Here is a 14,110-nt window from a genome sequence, read left to right on the forward strand (position 1 = left end):
CCTTGCCAATCAAGTGGATGATACCACCTTAACTTTCTTGCCGGCCCTCCAGAAAAATCAGCCAGTTGAAATGTTAGGTCACAAGTCAGATCACATCAGGCCCTTGCTGAAAACCCAGCCCTGCCCTTGATGACTCTCCACTGTACCTGGACCTAAACTCCACTCCATGTCTGACTGCGGTTCTGTCCGCTAGAACTTTCACCATCTTACCATCTGATTAACTAGGATAGTATGTGTTTACCCAAACCCCTTCATTACACTTACTTTAAGTTTATTAACACTTTAGTTTCCTCACTTTCTTCTATGTGTCCTGACCAGGGATCAAACCTGCAACCTTGGCATATTGGGACAATGCTTAGCTACCTGGCCAGAGATATTAAATAACTAGAGGCCACGTGCTCGAAATTCATGCACAGGTAGGGTCCCTAGGTTCCCTGCCTCCCCATTCTCTTGCCACCCACCCCAGGTTCCCCATTCCAGCCCAGGGCCCAGCCACAATCAGGTGATCGGGACCTGCCGGCCAGGGGGAGGGACCCAGGAGGTTGGCCCCTGGCTCTGAGGAGGGAGCTGGCCCTTGGCCCCCATGGGAAAGGGGCCCTGTCTGCCGCCACCCACCCTCAGTTCAGCCCAGGGGCCCAGCCACGATCTGGTGATGGGGGCCTGCCAGCCAGGGGGAGGGACTGGGGGTTTGGCCAGCAGGCCCCATTGCCAGTGGGGGCCTGTGGGCTGGGGGAAGCTTCTTCATTGAGCGTCTGCCCCTGGTGGTCAGTGCACATCATAGCAACCAGTTGTTCCAGTCATTCCATCATAAAGGTCACTTAGGCTTTTATATGTATAGATTATAAATGGAGCAAGGATCGAAACTCAAGGCAGTCTAAGTCTAGAGCCCAAGGTCTCTCTTTATCCTATGGGCTTTATTCTAAGAAGCAGCAGGTTAAAAAACCTTAGAATAAATGTGTGGGTATGCACGTGTTGCTAGCAGGGAATCCTGAATCAGTTCCAGAGAACTCAACTTTTGGGAACAGTGAAACAATCAACTGACCAGCCTGAGTTCTGATTAGGTTAGCAAGAGCAGTCATGCAATCAGAAGTACAAACAAGGTCACCACAGTGCCAATATAATCAGGATACTTTCCAAAGCTGGGCAAACCAAACTTCTGCACTGAGCCCCACTAAGGCCACAGCTGGTCCAAGTTCAGGAAAAGGCCGGATTGGCATTCCCTGACATTTTTTTCTCCTAGAACTCCTCCCCTTCCATTGCTGCCGCTATAAAACACCCACAACGATTCCTATCTTCTGTTTAAAAGAATAAGAACAAAACAAAAACCAAAAAAAAAAAAAAAAAAGAGAGAGAAGGATTTGGGGGAATTATCAAGTTATTTGGGATCAGAAATTTCCCCAACTCTCCATTTAAAGGAAGGACTGGCACGTTTTCATGGGAAGCCTTTTCTTGTAGTTTACCACCTCCCTCTCACCCCCTCTACCCATCAAGGGCCTCTGCCTCACTTGACAATATCAAGAAACCAAAATGAGACCCTGCTGTTCCAGTGGACATACCACCAGCCCTAGAAGCCTCCTCTCACCCTGAGGCCCTGCAAATTAAGATGAAACGAGATGACTGGGCTAAGTGGCTTTATTAGAGAAAACCAGATGACAAAGGACTTTAAGAGTTGGCATTGGGGCCCTTCTTCTTGCCAAAGGTGGGCACAACATTGACAAAACGCCGGTTGTACTGCATCCGTCGCTTGGCCCGACCAGTCTTCTTCTTCTTTTTCTCCTGTTTGGCCACCTGGGAAAGGGAAGGCTCATCAGACCCTGGTTGACATCTTCCATCTCTTCCCTCAGGTTCATTTCCAGGGAGGGAGAAGACTGGTCAAAAGCCAAGGGTCTTAGCTTATCTGTGATAGTAAAAAACTTAAGTCCAAAGGACACCACTAATACTGCACTTACCTTGGGGGTCTGACCTCTGACTTTCCCAGCACGGGCCAGAGAACCATGGACTTTACCTGTGGTGGAAAAGGACAGCAAGCGGTTAGGAGCAAGAAGGCCCCACCCAGCAGAATTCTTTCTCCCTCAACTCAAGCCTTTAAAGGTGAGCTGGGCTCAACAGGAAATGAGAACAAAATTGCAGAGATTTGACATCTGACCAGGAATTAGTCTGGCATGTTCTAGGTTTCACTTCAGGATTTTCTAGCCCCTTGGGGATCTGGTCTAACCTAATTTTAATGAGGAAACTGGGAAATAGGCAAAGATCTAGTAAGTGACTGAAATAGAACTACACTCTAGTTCAGTCTTCCAGGGACCTCTCAAGAGTTTATTCTGCCAAAGGACACAGACAGTAGGGGGGCGGGGATATGTGTTGGGGAGAAAGAGGGAGCAGTCAATGGGGGAAGGGCAGGAGACATATGTAATACTTTCAACAATAATGAATTTTTAAAAAGGAGTTAATTCTGGCCCTGACCGGTTTGGCTCAGTGGATAGAGATCAGCCTGGGGACTCAAGGGTCCCAGGTTCGATTCCCGTCAAGGGCATGTACCTTGGTTGGGGGCACATCCCCAGTGGGGGTTGTGCAGGAGGCAGCTGATTGATGTTTCTCTCTCATCGATGTTTCTAACTCTCTATCCCTCTCCCTTCCTCTCTGTAAAAAATCAATAAAATATATTTAAAAAAAAATAAAAAGGAGTTAATTCTGCCCTGGCTGGCATTCTCAGTGGTTAGAGTGCCAAGCCTGCACACAGAAGGGTCACTGGTTCAATTCCTGGTCAAGAGCATGTACGTGGGTTGCAGGTTCCATCCCTGGCACAGTGGGGCGGATGTGGGAGGCAACCAATCAATGTGACTTTCTCACATCAATGTTTCTTTCTCCCCCTCCCACTCTCCTGAAAACCAATGGAAAAAATATCCTGGGGTGAGGATACCAAAACAAACAAAGAGTTAATCCTGAGGTAAACAGGAAGAACCACCCTGGATTTAGGACACTGATCTCATTATGTGCTTACAAGCAGTTCAAAGGAGTCCTCCCCAACTCACCTCCAAGCATGCGGGCGGCTACTTCCAGAGTGGACAGCGCCTCCACCCCACACTGGCCCAGGGTAGCCTCATCCTCCAGGGGTGTGCCTGCCAGGAGCACGACTTGATCTTCTGGAGCGATGCCCTCCAGCGAGGCTACATGAGCCTACAAGCAAAAATGAGGCTCATGAGCGTTCCCGCAGGGAGCGAGGTTAAAGAGCACACGAATACGGCGCCCGAGGCGCACCCCGCAGCCTTACCTTGATCTGGGAGACAGTCTCCCGGCCGGTCACCTCGAGGGTGTGGAGCTCCTGGGCGCGGACAAACAGCTGCATGTCGGCGACTGAGGAAAAGGAACGCTTGTGAGAGAAGGAATATTCTGGGAGAGCGGGCGTCGGGGAATCGGTGGCGGGCCGGGGCGATCGCAGGTCTCACGTGGGTAAGACAGGGCCGGCCGGCCTGCCCGCCTGCCAGGGAGGTCGGGTGGGGACAAGAACCCGGCCCACACAGCAGCCTCTCCTCCTCTGTTCTTCCCGCGCCCTCTGACCTCGCAGCCAACCTGCTAGGAAGCCCTCGGGACTCAGCCGTGCCCCCAACTCTACCTGAACTGCGGCCTGTGCCGCTCCCGCGAAGATGGAGTCGAGAAAGAGGAAGGAAGAGGAGCGTACGCGTCCTAAGCGCTTGCTGCGTCTAACGTCACTGCTGCGCGCCGACGAGAACCTCGGCTATTTGTGCCGCCCACGGCGTCGTAACCCCGCCCCTTGACGCTCGCGTAGGCCTTCTTCCGGTCTCGCGGGGCGTGCGCAGGAAGCGTGGGACTAGGCGGGTTGCGCGCGCAGGAAGCTAAAGCTGGGGGAGTTCAAGATGGCCGCGGCCGTGTTCCCGGCTTTGCTGCGGCGCTGGAGGGTCGGCGTGCAGCCGGGCGGCGCGCTGCGGCGGCTGGTGAGAGTACTGAGCGTGGAGCGGGGGGCAGAGGGCTGAGTGTGAGGCTCGCTGTTCTTCCTTTTAACCCTGAAAATCGCATTCCCGTTGGGGCCTTAGTTTTCCCATCTGATGTGGGAGACCTTTTCTGTAGCTGAGATGCAAGACTGAGAAGGAAGGTGACAGGACCTGGTGCGCGCTTCCGGGGGTGGGGGTTAGAACCTGATTGGAGGACAACCTCGGTGAGTCGGCTCTGGGCGGGGCTGCGCACCGACTCTCGCTGCCTAACTCTTTCAAGGGGAAACCAACGGGTTCACAGAGCAACTCCATCGTTGGCGACACTACTGGGAACCTAGAGCTCATGACATACAGGCCACTGCACCCTGCTTGCCTGTTCTCATTGTCACCCCGGCGCCTGTCAGGACTCCGGGGTATCTGTCGGGATGTGTCCAAAAAGGATCTTAAAGCTGCAGGATGGGAGGACAGAATTTGGAGTGTGACCTTAGGGTAGATTGCTGAATGTCTTGATCTTCCTTGGATTAAAAATGGGTGTGATAGCTCTAACCTGTTTGGCTCAGTGGATAGAGCGTCGGCCTGCGGACTGAAGGGTCCCGGGTTCGATTCCGGTCAAGGGCATGTGCCTTGGTTGGGGGCACATCCCCAGTAGGGGGTGTGCAGGAGGCAGCTGATCAACGTTTCTCTCTCAAAGATGTTTCTGGCTCTCTATCCCTCTCCCTTCCTCTCTGTAAAAAAACAATAAAAGATATATTTTTTAAAAATTAGATTTTAAAAAAAGTGTGTGATAAAATACGCCGAGTTATAAGAATTAAATGAAAACAATACCTGTAGAGCACTTAGTATGATGCCTGGCCGTGTGTGTATGAGGTTGAAACCTTCCAGGTAAAGGAGGATCACGTGGGGTGAGTGTGAGTGCAAAACTATCAGGGTTGTTGAAAGTGCCTAACCCAGAACTAGAATATTTCGGTAGAATATTTAAAAGAAACTTTCGATACCGAATTATGCTACATTGCTCAGCTTTCCAGTTAATTGTCTTATTATTTGAGTCCCAGGAGGGACTGAGGCAGGAGAGGCAGGCCTTCAGAATACTTGAAGGTCTTTTCCAGGCCCAGTGCACCCCGACAGACTGAAGTCTGGTGCTTTCCTCTCTCCAGCCATTCATTTATACCGTTCTCTCTACCTGTAATGTTTCCTTTCACTACTTACTGAAGTTCTGTTGTGGTGGGTGGGTGGTGAGTACGCTGATGGTTGCTTTTTGTCTTTGCCTCAGAGCCAGACCCAGGGGCCTCCCAGTTACCCCCGCTTTGTGGAGTCTGTGGATGAATACCAGTTTGTGGAACGCCTGATACCCCCCACCAGCGTTCCGGAGCCCCCGAAGCATGAACATTATCCTACTCCTAGTGGCTGGCAGCCCCCCAGAGGTGAGCTAGATCATGGGGATGGCTTGAAGGCGACAGGGAAGTTCCCCTCCTTGGTGGTTGGCCTGCCCCAGCTGCCACTGAACTCAGTGGTTTCAGGACTTGTTTTGAGGACTAGTACCTGTTTCATGTTCAAGGAAGGGCCCAGGAATGGAGCCCTGTTTCACAAGTAACCATCCATCCACACTACTGGGATAAGTCTTCCCATGCAGGAAAAGAAGCATAGAGAGAAGACCCAAGAGCTTGGACTCCTTCTCCCCCCACCCTACCCCCACCCCCAGTAGTCCATGTACCATAATTGAGAACTCAGCTGGGCAGTTCTGGGTCAGCTTCTCCCAACCTCAGTCTCAGTAAAATGGAGATAATCTGCCCGGCACCATAACGCACTTAGTGCAGAGCCCAGCATGTGGTGGTGTTCAGTACTTGTAAATCTCCATGCCTTTGTGCCAGAGTCATATTAGTCTCCCTGACCCCGAGGAGAAGGGCAAGGATTGGTCCCACAGGGGGACCTGAATATCCAGGGAGGCATGGCCCTCACTTAATTTCTTCTTGAGCACCTTCCGGTGCCAGGCCCTGTCTGGGCCTTGGGCTACTAGAGTCCTCGCTCTAAACTTAGGGAAAGAGCAGGTCTCCTGACCTGAAGTCTGGAGGTGGCTTTGCCGTAGACTTCTGCAGACTCTGAGGAGAAAGGCCTTGACTGAGGTGGGATGAAGCCTGGGAAGACTTGGCTTATCACCATCCCTCCCTGTCCCAGACCCTCCACCCAACCTGCCTTACTTTGTGCGGCGCTCTCGGATGCACAACATCCCTGTCTATAAAGACATCACACATGGCAACCGTCAGATGACTGTGATCCGGAAGGTGGAGGGAGACATTTGGGTAAGTGTGTGGGTGGGTCAGGGTCTGAGTGTGGCCTTTTCAGGGCTGAAGGGATGGGAGTCCTCTAGAGGTGACGGGTCTCCTGACCAGGCCTGATTTGTCATCTTCCCCCAGGCCCTGCAGAAGGATGTGGAAGACTTTCTGAGCCCACTGCTGGGGAAGACACCTATCACCCAGGTCAATGAGGTGACAGGTACCCTGCGGATCAAGGGCTACTTTGACCAGCAGCTAAAAACCTGGCTCTTAGAGAAGGGCTTCTGAGGCCTAGCTGAGCAGCCTGCATGACAGCATCCCCCACAGACTGGAGTCCAGGGGACCTCAGGAGGGAGGCGGGTGTTGAAGCAACTAGGATTGGGGTACAGGCTAGGGCTGAGGGCTTGGGCAAGGTAGAGTGAGGGCTTTGGAGCAGACCTTGCTTGCATAAAGGGGGAAACAGGACCATCTGCACAGATGCCAGCACTGAGGGGGGGGCTGTCTTACATTGGAGACCCACTAGAAACAGCTGAGCTAGTGGGGGGCATTAGTTGCTGTCCCCCCTGCCCCTGATTTTGGTCTATTCCTGCTTTTTCTTCATTGGAGCTACTGGAGTCAGTTATTCAAATTCTGGAGGTTGTTGACTGCCCCTCTGGTGTTTCGGGGAGGATAGCACAGGACAGAACCTTCCTTGGTCCTTAGACTTCCTGCTGCAAACATTCCCAAGCTCTTCCTCTAGCCCAGTGGTTCTCAACCTTCTGGCCCTTTAAATACAGTTCCTCATGTTGTGACCCAAACATAAAATTATTTTTGTTGCTACTTCATAACTGTAATGTTGCTACTGTTATGAATCGTAATGTAAATATCTGATATGCAGGATGGTCTTAAGGGACCCCTGTGAAAGGGTCGTTCGACAGCCAAAGGGGTCTCGACCCACAGGTTGAGAACCGCTGCTCTAGCCAGACCTGGCTTATGGAGGCTACGGAGAACACAGATGACTGACATGGGTCCTGGCAGCCTTCAATCACATGTGCAGGGCTGGGCATGGGGCACAGCGTGCCCTTGTCAGCCCCTGAGCTCATCGTTTCTACCCATGGTGAGGCAGAAGGCTCACTCACCTCTGCTCTATTCCAGAGTTAGGCCTGATTGGGTTTCCAGCTCCAATAATTAGTGATTCTCTGTAGCTGATCTGCCCACAAGGGGGTGCTTGGGAGCTCTTAGCCCAGCACATGGCATGTTTCCCAGCTTGATGACCTGGTATCAAGGCTGGACGGGGTTTGCAGGCACGAAGATGCTGGCCTTTTGCCCCTGCCATCCCCATCCAATGAACCTTCACACTTGTCCTGTCATGAGGGCCAAAAGCCCATCCCCACCCCAGTGTCAGACTGGCTAGGTCAGGGTTCAGAGCCTAGCTCCCTCTGGGCTAAAGCAGGGTAATCTTTTTAGAGCTCAGTTTTTTCTCATGTAATATGGGTATATCTTCCTAATAGTTCAATAACAATGCGCCCAAGGACAGTGCTAGGTTGTATAAATAAACCCTCATCCCAGAAGATTCCAGGCCACTCTCAAGTCTACAGCCTGAGCAAGAAAATGGAGCCCAGCTCACTGATGCTGACACCAGCTCTACCAATTGTTAATGCAAGCTTTTATTTGGCTGTATATACAATTCAAGCTATTAAAATTTGTACAATATTTACAAATTAAATAATCATCTGAAACTCTCCAGCAACTCACTTAACACAAAACCAAGGGGGAAAAGACAGGGACAGGCAGGCCTTGGCTCCTGTGTTCCCTACCTGCCCAGAGCCTTTTCTAAATTGGAGAGACCAGGAGTCTGGCACTCCTGCTCCTCTTCCCTGGGGTCAAGCATTCAAATCCAAAGACAGATTTTTAAGCCAAAGAAAATACAAGGAAGTTACTCCAATTCTTTAAACTTAAGACAAGTTCTGTAAGTTGAGAAGTGGCCTTCCGTAGATTCTGGGGCTTGCAGTGGTTCCGGAGCAGACGCACAAGCCCTCAGCCTGGAGTGAGGCTGGGCAGTGGCTGCTGGTTGAGCAGGGACAGTCTCACTTTAGACAAGCTACAGGGAGAGGGGCCTTGTAGGCAGTGTCCCTCGGTGCTGCCCTCCTGCTGCTCTGCCCCCAGGCACTCCTTTCCCTGAGTTGTGTGGTTGCCAGTAAGACATGGAAATGTCACAGGGCGTAAGGGACACAGCCACCACCACAAAGGGCTTCCAGGGAGTTTAGGGTAAAAAATGGACACCGGTACCAGTCTTGGTGGGCCAGGGAGCAAGTTCCTGGCCTGCCCCCAGACCCTTGAGTCCGCACTTAGGAATGGGAGCTAATACTGTTCGGTACTGCAGTGTGACTCCACACACGCCAAGTGGGCTCAGAGGGCTGCCCCTTCTCCCAGAAAGGGGGAGGGGTCAGAGGGCTTCTTAGAGGCTGTGCTGTTCTGCCTTCATGGTCCCAACAGAACACAGGGCTGAAGGGTTGGAGAAGGCTGGAACTGACTCAAGATCCCCTTGGCTGCCCAAGGACTGTAAGGGCTGGAGTCAACTGGGGCCTTAGGCCTCTTTCCACTTGGCCTAGGGGATGCCACCTCCTTTGTCTCAGATGTGGGGGTTACTACTCCCTGGTACAGAGAGGGAGCTGGCACTTGGTGGCAGGACATGTTCCAGCAAGGGCTGCTCAAGAGAGGGAGCAGGGGCCAGGACTGGAGCAGTGTCAGTGGGCAACGGGGGACTCCAACTTCTGCAGGCGGCGGCGGCGGAGCTCTGCTGCATCAGGCTCCCCATCCTCAGGCAGCTCCTCGGTGCCCACTGACTCAGGACCTGAGGACAGAGAGGCGAGAAGTGGAACACAGAGAAATCCCTTGCCCTACCCCCCTGTAGGCTGACCACAATTACCTGAAGGCTTTTCAGATTCTGGGGTTGGTGGGGAAGCTCCTGTGGATGGGGTGGTGGTCTCAGAGCTGGGGGTGCTGGTGGAGGAGGCAGCAGCAACTGTAGGGGCAGTCTCCTCAGTGGAGTTGACTGAGGTGGCCGGCCGGGGGGGCCTAGGAAGAGAAGGGACAGAGGTAAGCCCAGCTCTGGCATCCTGGTATGACTGGGCAGATTATCCTGTCCTTGGCAAGCCTTGCAAAATAAGAGTCCAGCACTGCCCTGGCTGGTTTGGCTCAGCGGATAGAGGGTCGGCCTGCAGACTGAAGGGTCCTGGGTTCAATTCTGGTCAAGGGCACATGCCTGGGTTGTTGGCTCGGGGGGGGTGGGGGGGCATGCAAGAGGCAGCCAATCAATGGTTCTCTCTCATCATTGCTGTTTCTATCTCTCCCTCTTCCTTCCTCTCTGAAATCAATAAAAATACATAAAATAGAGTCCTGCCTGACGTGCCTCTGCAGCTCAGTGACCACAAGACATGAGTGACCGCATGCAGAATTCTTGTGACTACATCAGAGTAATTAGAAACCACTTGCAGGCAGGACTGAAGGCCTGTTCACTTACACTGCAGTCTCCACCCTGGGTACCTTAAAGGTACCAACTAAGACCTCCCACTGAATACAACAGAGCACTCGGTCTCAGCGCCCCTCCACACCTGTGCTGTCATTGTTGGGTGCCAGGCACTTTGTACATGTGACCTGTGAACAGGAATGAGATCCTCTTCCATTCAAATAAGGTAATGGTGGCCACAAAGCACCGAAGTGTTGGCACCAGGACTTGACCGCGAGCCAGGCTGCCTCCAAGTGACTAACTTTATTTGCTATCTCAGATCAGGGACACTGATTCCCAGTCAGTGTCACCATATATCAGGAGGGTACAGGTAATGAACTAAAACACTGAGAATTGTGAGAAATTTGACTTGAGGAAAAGATAAAGTAAGAAGATTCAAAGTCAGCTCTCTAATAATCCACACTTGTGCTGTACTGAGATTCAGACAGGCCTGCAGTGGAGGATAAAAAGGCACCAAGAGTGCCTACAGATAGGCGGCCTGGATCAACAGGCGTCTCAGGATGGCACGAGAAAAAGGGCAAAAACCATCCTGGGAGCCTTCTGGCAGCTCCATGCCTCTGCTGCCCACCCTGGCTCCCTGAGCAGACATACCCCAAGGAGGCGAGCACAGTGAGGTACTGGTTGATCTGCAGCATGGCAGCATCTAGCAGCGTGTGGATGTTGCGCAGGCTCTGCAGCCGAGCCTCCAGGTGCTGCCGCTCGTGGCCTTCCAGAGCCCGCAGCTCCTCTGGGGTCAGCCCAGCAAAGCCGGCAGGGGGCACAGGCATTGGGGGGAAGGCTGGAGAGAGAGAGAGGCTCAGCCTGGGTTGCCTGAGCCTGACACCCCCCACCCACCAGAACAACCCCGAGAGTCCCTGTTTACCAAAGGGTGGCGGCAGCGGCATACCCATCCAGGGAGGGGGGAAGGGGAAGCCTGGGGTGGGAGCGGCCTCGGAGGTGGGGGCAGAGCCAGGTGCCGGGGCAGAGGCAGCAGAAGCAGCTGTGGTTGTGGCTGCTCCACTGGGCCGAGAAAGGGCTGCTAAAGAGCAAGAACAGGAAGTCGGTGAGTGTTGAGGGGCCTCTGCTTCCACTACTCCCACCCCCCTGGTTGTTGCAGTACCCAAAGGGCTCACCTGCGCTGGTGGATGGAGGGGCCGCAGCCTCTCCTGAGCTGGGAGGAGGTGGAACGGGTGGAAAGGGGCCCATGGGGGGCCACAGAGGGAACATGCCTGGTGGAAAGGGAGGTAGGAGGCCCTGGGGGACTGCAGAGAGAGGACAGGAGGTAATGAGAAAAAGTCCAAATCACAGGCAAGGCGCTGCTTGTTGGGAGCTATGTCCTCTGCTCCCACAGGTCCTCTCTGAGCTCGGCACTGACTACACATGACTGCAACCATCTATGTCTCCTCCCATGACCTCCCCATCACCACACCCAGACTGAGCTTCTAGTGGGCAGGGATTCTGATTTCCCATACCCAGCCCAAGGCAAGTACTAGACAGTGTCAAATGGCCAAATGAGGGGTCACTCACAGTTGGGGGGCTGGGGCAGGAGTGGTGGGGGATGGGGGGCAGGTGGTGGTCCCTGATCCGCAGGTTCAGGGGGTGGTGGTGATTGGGTTGGCAGCGATGCACGAAGGACATCCATACGGCAAGTGGGGCAGGTCTGCTGCCGCTGGAACCAGGAGCGCAGGCAGCTGGGGGTTAAGACCAGGCAATGATTAGCAGGTCCCTAGGGACCTGCCCCCCAGAGCCTGTCCCCTGATGCGCAGACTCCCCAGGGCTCCTCCCACCTGGTATGGAAAATGTGGTTGCAGAGCAGTTTCTTGGCACCAGTCACCATCTCTTCTCGACAGATGATGCATACATTGTCCATTGCCTGCAGTTCCTCTGGGGTGGCATCTGGGTACCTGGTTAGAACAGGCCAAGGACGTGTCAGGACCAGAGCTGGAGGCTGGAGGCCCAGAGCTGGGGTAGAGCTTAGGAGAAATTTGACTTGAGGAAAAGATAAAGATAAAGTAAGAAGATTCACTTACAGTGTGTTCATGTTGCGGATAGCTCGGCGAGACATGATGGCGTCTGTCACAGCTTTCTTGAACTGCCTGAAAGGACAGTTTCAGTGAAAGTTGGGAGAGGAAGGGGAGGGATCAAATAGGGGTTAGGGGTGTGGCAGGGCCCGGCTCAGCTGGGCTCACCTCATGGCCAGGTACATAGGCCGGATGGCAAACAGAGGGAAGGTGTGCACCTTGATCATGATGGTCATGAAAGCCAGATAGAGCAGAACCTTGATGAAGCCTGCGGGGAAAGGTGTGCAGAGAGCAGGTCACAGGGCTTGGGAGGCAGAGCTGGGGATACGAGTCCAGGTCAGGGGAGGCCCAGGCTCCTCTCACCTGTAAACAGCTCTGTGTAGAGCATGTACACGGCCTTATTGTCCCAGGGGTTTTCGCTCTGAAGGTCCACGGAGTGCAGCACGTATTTGATGAAGATGGTGAGCACCATAGTCATCAGGATGGCGTACTGGAGGGAGGGGAGAGGGGGAGGCATAAGCAGGCAGCCTCTGCGTGCTCCAGCCACACTGCTACCCCAGGCCTCTGCACAGCAGGTCCAATAGCACAAGCACAGACTTGGACACAGCCGGGGTCTTCCGAGCCCCTCCACTCACTAGCTGGTCTGACTTCTGGCAATCCATAGACCTCTCTGAACTAGCCTGCTTGTCTGTAAATGCCAGAGTTAACTGCTCCTTTATAACGATGCTACTTTGCTAATTAAAAGAGATGCAGGTCAAGTGCTCAGCACAGGCCTGGCATACAGTCAGCATTCAGCAAAGTGAGCTGTTGTCAATGGACACATTCTTCCTCTGCCAGGGACACACTTCCCCAGCTGTCCATCAAGCTAACTCCTTTTGTCCATCAACAGCCAGCTCTTCTGGCATCACCTTCCAGGAAGCCTTCCCTGAGCACCAGGTCAGGACCCTCTTTCTGTGCCTTCCCCTCTCCTAGGAGGGGGTGCAGAGAGCTAGGACTGGCGCAGGCTGCTCCTGGTGGCCCGCATGGGGCTGGCCGCAGAGCAGGTGCTCATGAAGTTTGTTGGGCTATCAAGGCACATGCAGTGCCACCTCAGGCTTGTCCTCCCAACTTCCCGAGCCAGTTTACCTCAAAGCCAAACACCAGCTGCACAGAGGCCCCACGGGTCAGGATGCTGTGATAGGCATGGCTGACGAAGAGGAAGTCCAGGATACCCAGGAGGAACATAAGGGCTGTGGGGACCCCCACATGGGGGGTTGGGGGGGTCAGCCCAGGGCCTGGCAGCCATGTCATGCTCTAAGACAGCTCCCACCCTCAGGCCCACAATGGATGGCCCCAGTCAGGTGGGCACATACCACTGAACCTGGCCCCCTGGGACGCCAACTCTGCCTAGTGGGGCACTGGGGCAGCCCAAGCTCCAGGTGAGGAGGCAAAGAGCTAAGGGGCCAGGCAGTTGAGAAGCTCTGGAGTGGAACAGGGCAGAGATGATGCAAATTAATTTCCTAAATTATCTTTCCTGTACAGGTGGGGCTGAGGGGGCAGCGGGTGCTCTAGAGTACCGGTCCCGGTGCCTCGTCCCCGCCTCTCCCCGCGCCCGGGCCTCACTCACAGACAATGCGGCAGTGAAAGAGCCAGGAGATATTGGGGCTGCGTTCCATCTGGGGCAGAGCAGAGAGGGGTCCTGTCAGGGAGGCTGGGACTCACCCCACACCCCCAACCCAGCCCCCCTCCGTCCACAAGCCTGCCCACTGGCCACTCTCTGCTCCAGAGAACCCCCGACCCTACTCACAAAATCCACGCGGTCCTCAGCCAGCCAGTGGAAACACTTGAGGAAGAGGAGGAGGGTGAAGAGCGCAACGAAGCGGGGGCTGAAGTCGTCCCGGAAGACGGTGAAGGCCAGACAAGTCTCGGTGACCGCATACCAGGAACGTTCCAGAAGGTGCTGGGGGTGGGACAGGGCACGATGAGAGCCCGGACAGTCTTCCTGCCCAGCTCCCCGGCCCTCACCTCCGGGCCACAACCGTCTTACCTCCATCTCCGCCGCCCTCAGCTGCCCGAAGAACACCTTGCCCATCACCTTGCCCAAAAGGAAGACAAGAACGAAGGCCTGGATGTACAGGACCTGGGAGCAGAGAGGCAATGGTTTGGGCTTCGCTCTGCCCACGCTCATCACCCAGGGGCCCCCCACGCCCCCTCACCATGTAGTCAGAGTCCGCAGCTGGCGGCTCCCTCCTCTCTCCCCTCCAGCCCTGCCTCGGCCTCGGCCACCTCCTCCCGCTCCCCGCTCCCCCCCCCCCCCGGAGTTCCTCCCCCCGCCCTCCACTCACGGGCATTCTGGGGCTGGACTTGGTCAGGGACACCACCGTGGGGTAGAAATGGTGCTTGAGG

At 54.4% G+C, this 14,110-nt stretch overlaps 3 protein-coding genes across 7 annotated transcripts; 1 reads left to right on the forward strand and 2 right to left on the reverse strand.

Annotated features, from left to right (window-relative positions):
* Window positions 1-1,614: 1,614 nt before the first annotated feature.
* FAU (FAU, ubiquitin like and ribosomal protein S30 fusion) lies at window positions 1,615-3,753 on the reverse strand. The gene is made up of 5 exons (XM_006104349.3): window positions 3,611-3,753; window positions 3,269-3,351; window positions 3,030-3,174; window positions 1,950-2,005; window positions 1,615-1,788 (listed from the first exon to the last, which is right to left on the reverse strand). The coding sequence occupies exons 2-5, from the start codon at window positions 3,341-3,343 to the stop codon at window positions 1,663-1,665; spliced, it is 402 nt and encodes a 133-aa protein (XP_006104411.1). The 5' UTR covers window positions 3,344-3,351; window positions 3,611-3,753; the 3' UTR covers window positions 1,615-1,662.
* Window positions 3,754-3,835: 82 nt separating this feature from the next.
* MRPL49 (mitochondrial ribosomal protein L49) lies at window positions 3,836-7,928 on the forward strand. The gene is made up of 4 exons (XM_006104350.3): window positions 3,836-3,950; window positions 5,218-5,368; window positions 6,120-6,244; window positions 6,359-7,928. The coding sequence occupies exons 1-4, from the start codon at window positions 3,873-3,875 to the stop codon at window positions 6,503-6,505; spliced, it is 501 nt and encodes a 166-aa protein (XP_006104412.1). The 5' UTR covers window positions 3,836-3,872; the 3' UTR covers window positions 6,506-7,928.
* SYVN1 (synoviolin 1) lies at window positions 7,842-13,913 on the reverse strand. 5 transcript variants are annotated; one of them, XM_023745631.1, is made up of 14 exons: window positions 13,752-13,913; window positions 13,512-13,664; window positions 13,332-13,380; window positions 12,851-12,954; window positions 12,089-12,215; window positions 11,894-11,993; window positions 11,735-11,800; window positions 11,492-11,608; window positions 11,232-11,395; window positions 10,838-10,966; window positions 10,588-10,740; window positions 10,317-10,503; window positions 9,126-9,274; window positions 7,842-9,050 (listed from the first exon to the last, which is right to left on the reverse strand). In XM_023745631.1, exons 1-14 carry the CDS (start codon window positions 13,890-13,892, stop codon window positions 8,944-8,946), a joined length of 1,746 nt encoding a protein of 581 aa, XP_023601399.1. In that variant the 5' UTR covers window positions 13,893-13,913; the 3' UTR covers window positions 7,842-8,943. The 5 variants fall into 5 exon arrangements, with proteins under 5 accessions (XP_023601399.1, XP_023601398.1, XP_014302199.1 ...); XM_023745630.1 differs by having other exon boundaries at window positions 10,588-10,743; XM_014446713.2 differs by lacking the exon at window positions 12,851-12,954 and having other exon boundaries at window positions 10,588-10,743; window positions 13,752-13,894.
* Window positions 13,914-14,110: the final 197 nt, after the last annotated feature.

Source organism: Myotis lucifugus, unplaced genomic scaffold (genome assembly GCF_000147115.1).
Source record: "Myotis lucifugus unplaced genomic scaffold, Myoluc2.0 scaffold_562, whole genome shotgun sequence".
Classification (NCBI taxonomy): Eukaryota; Metazoa; Chordata; class Mammalia; order Chiroptera; family Vespertilionidae; genus Myotis; species Myotis lucifugus.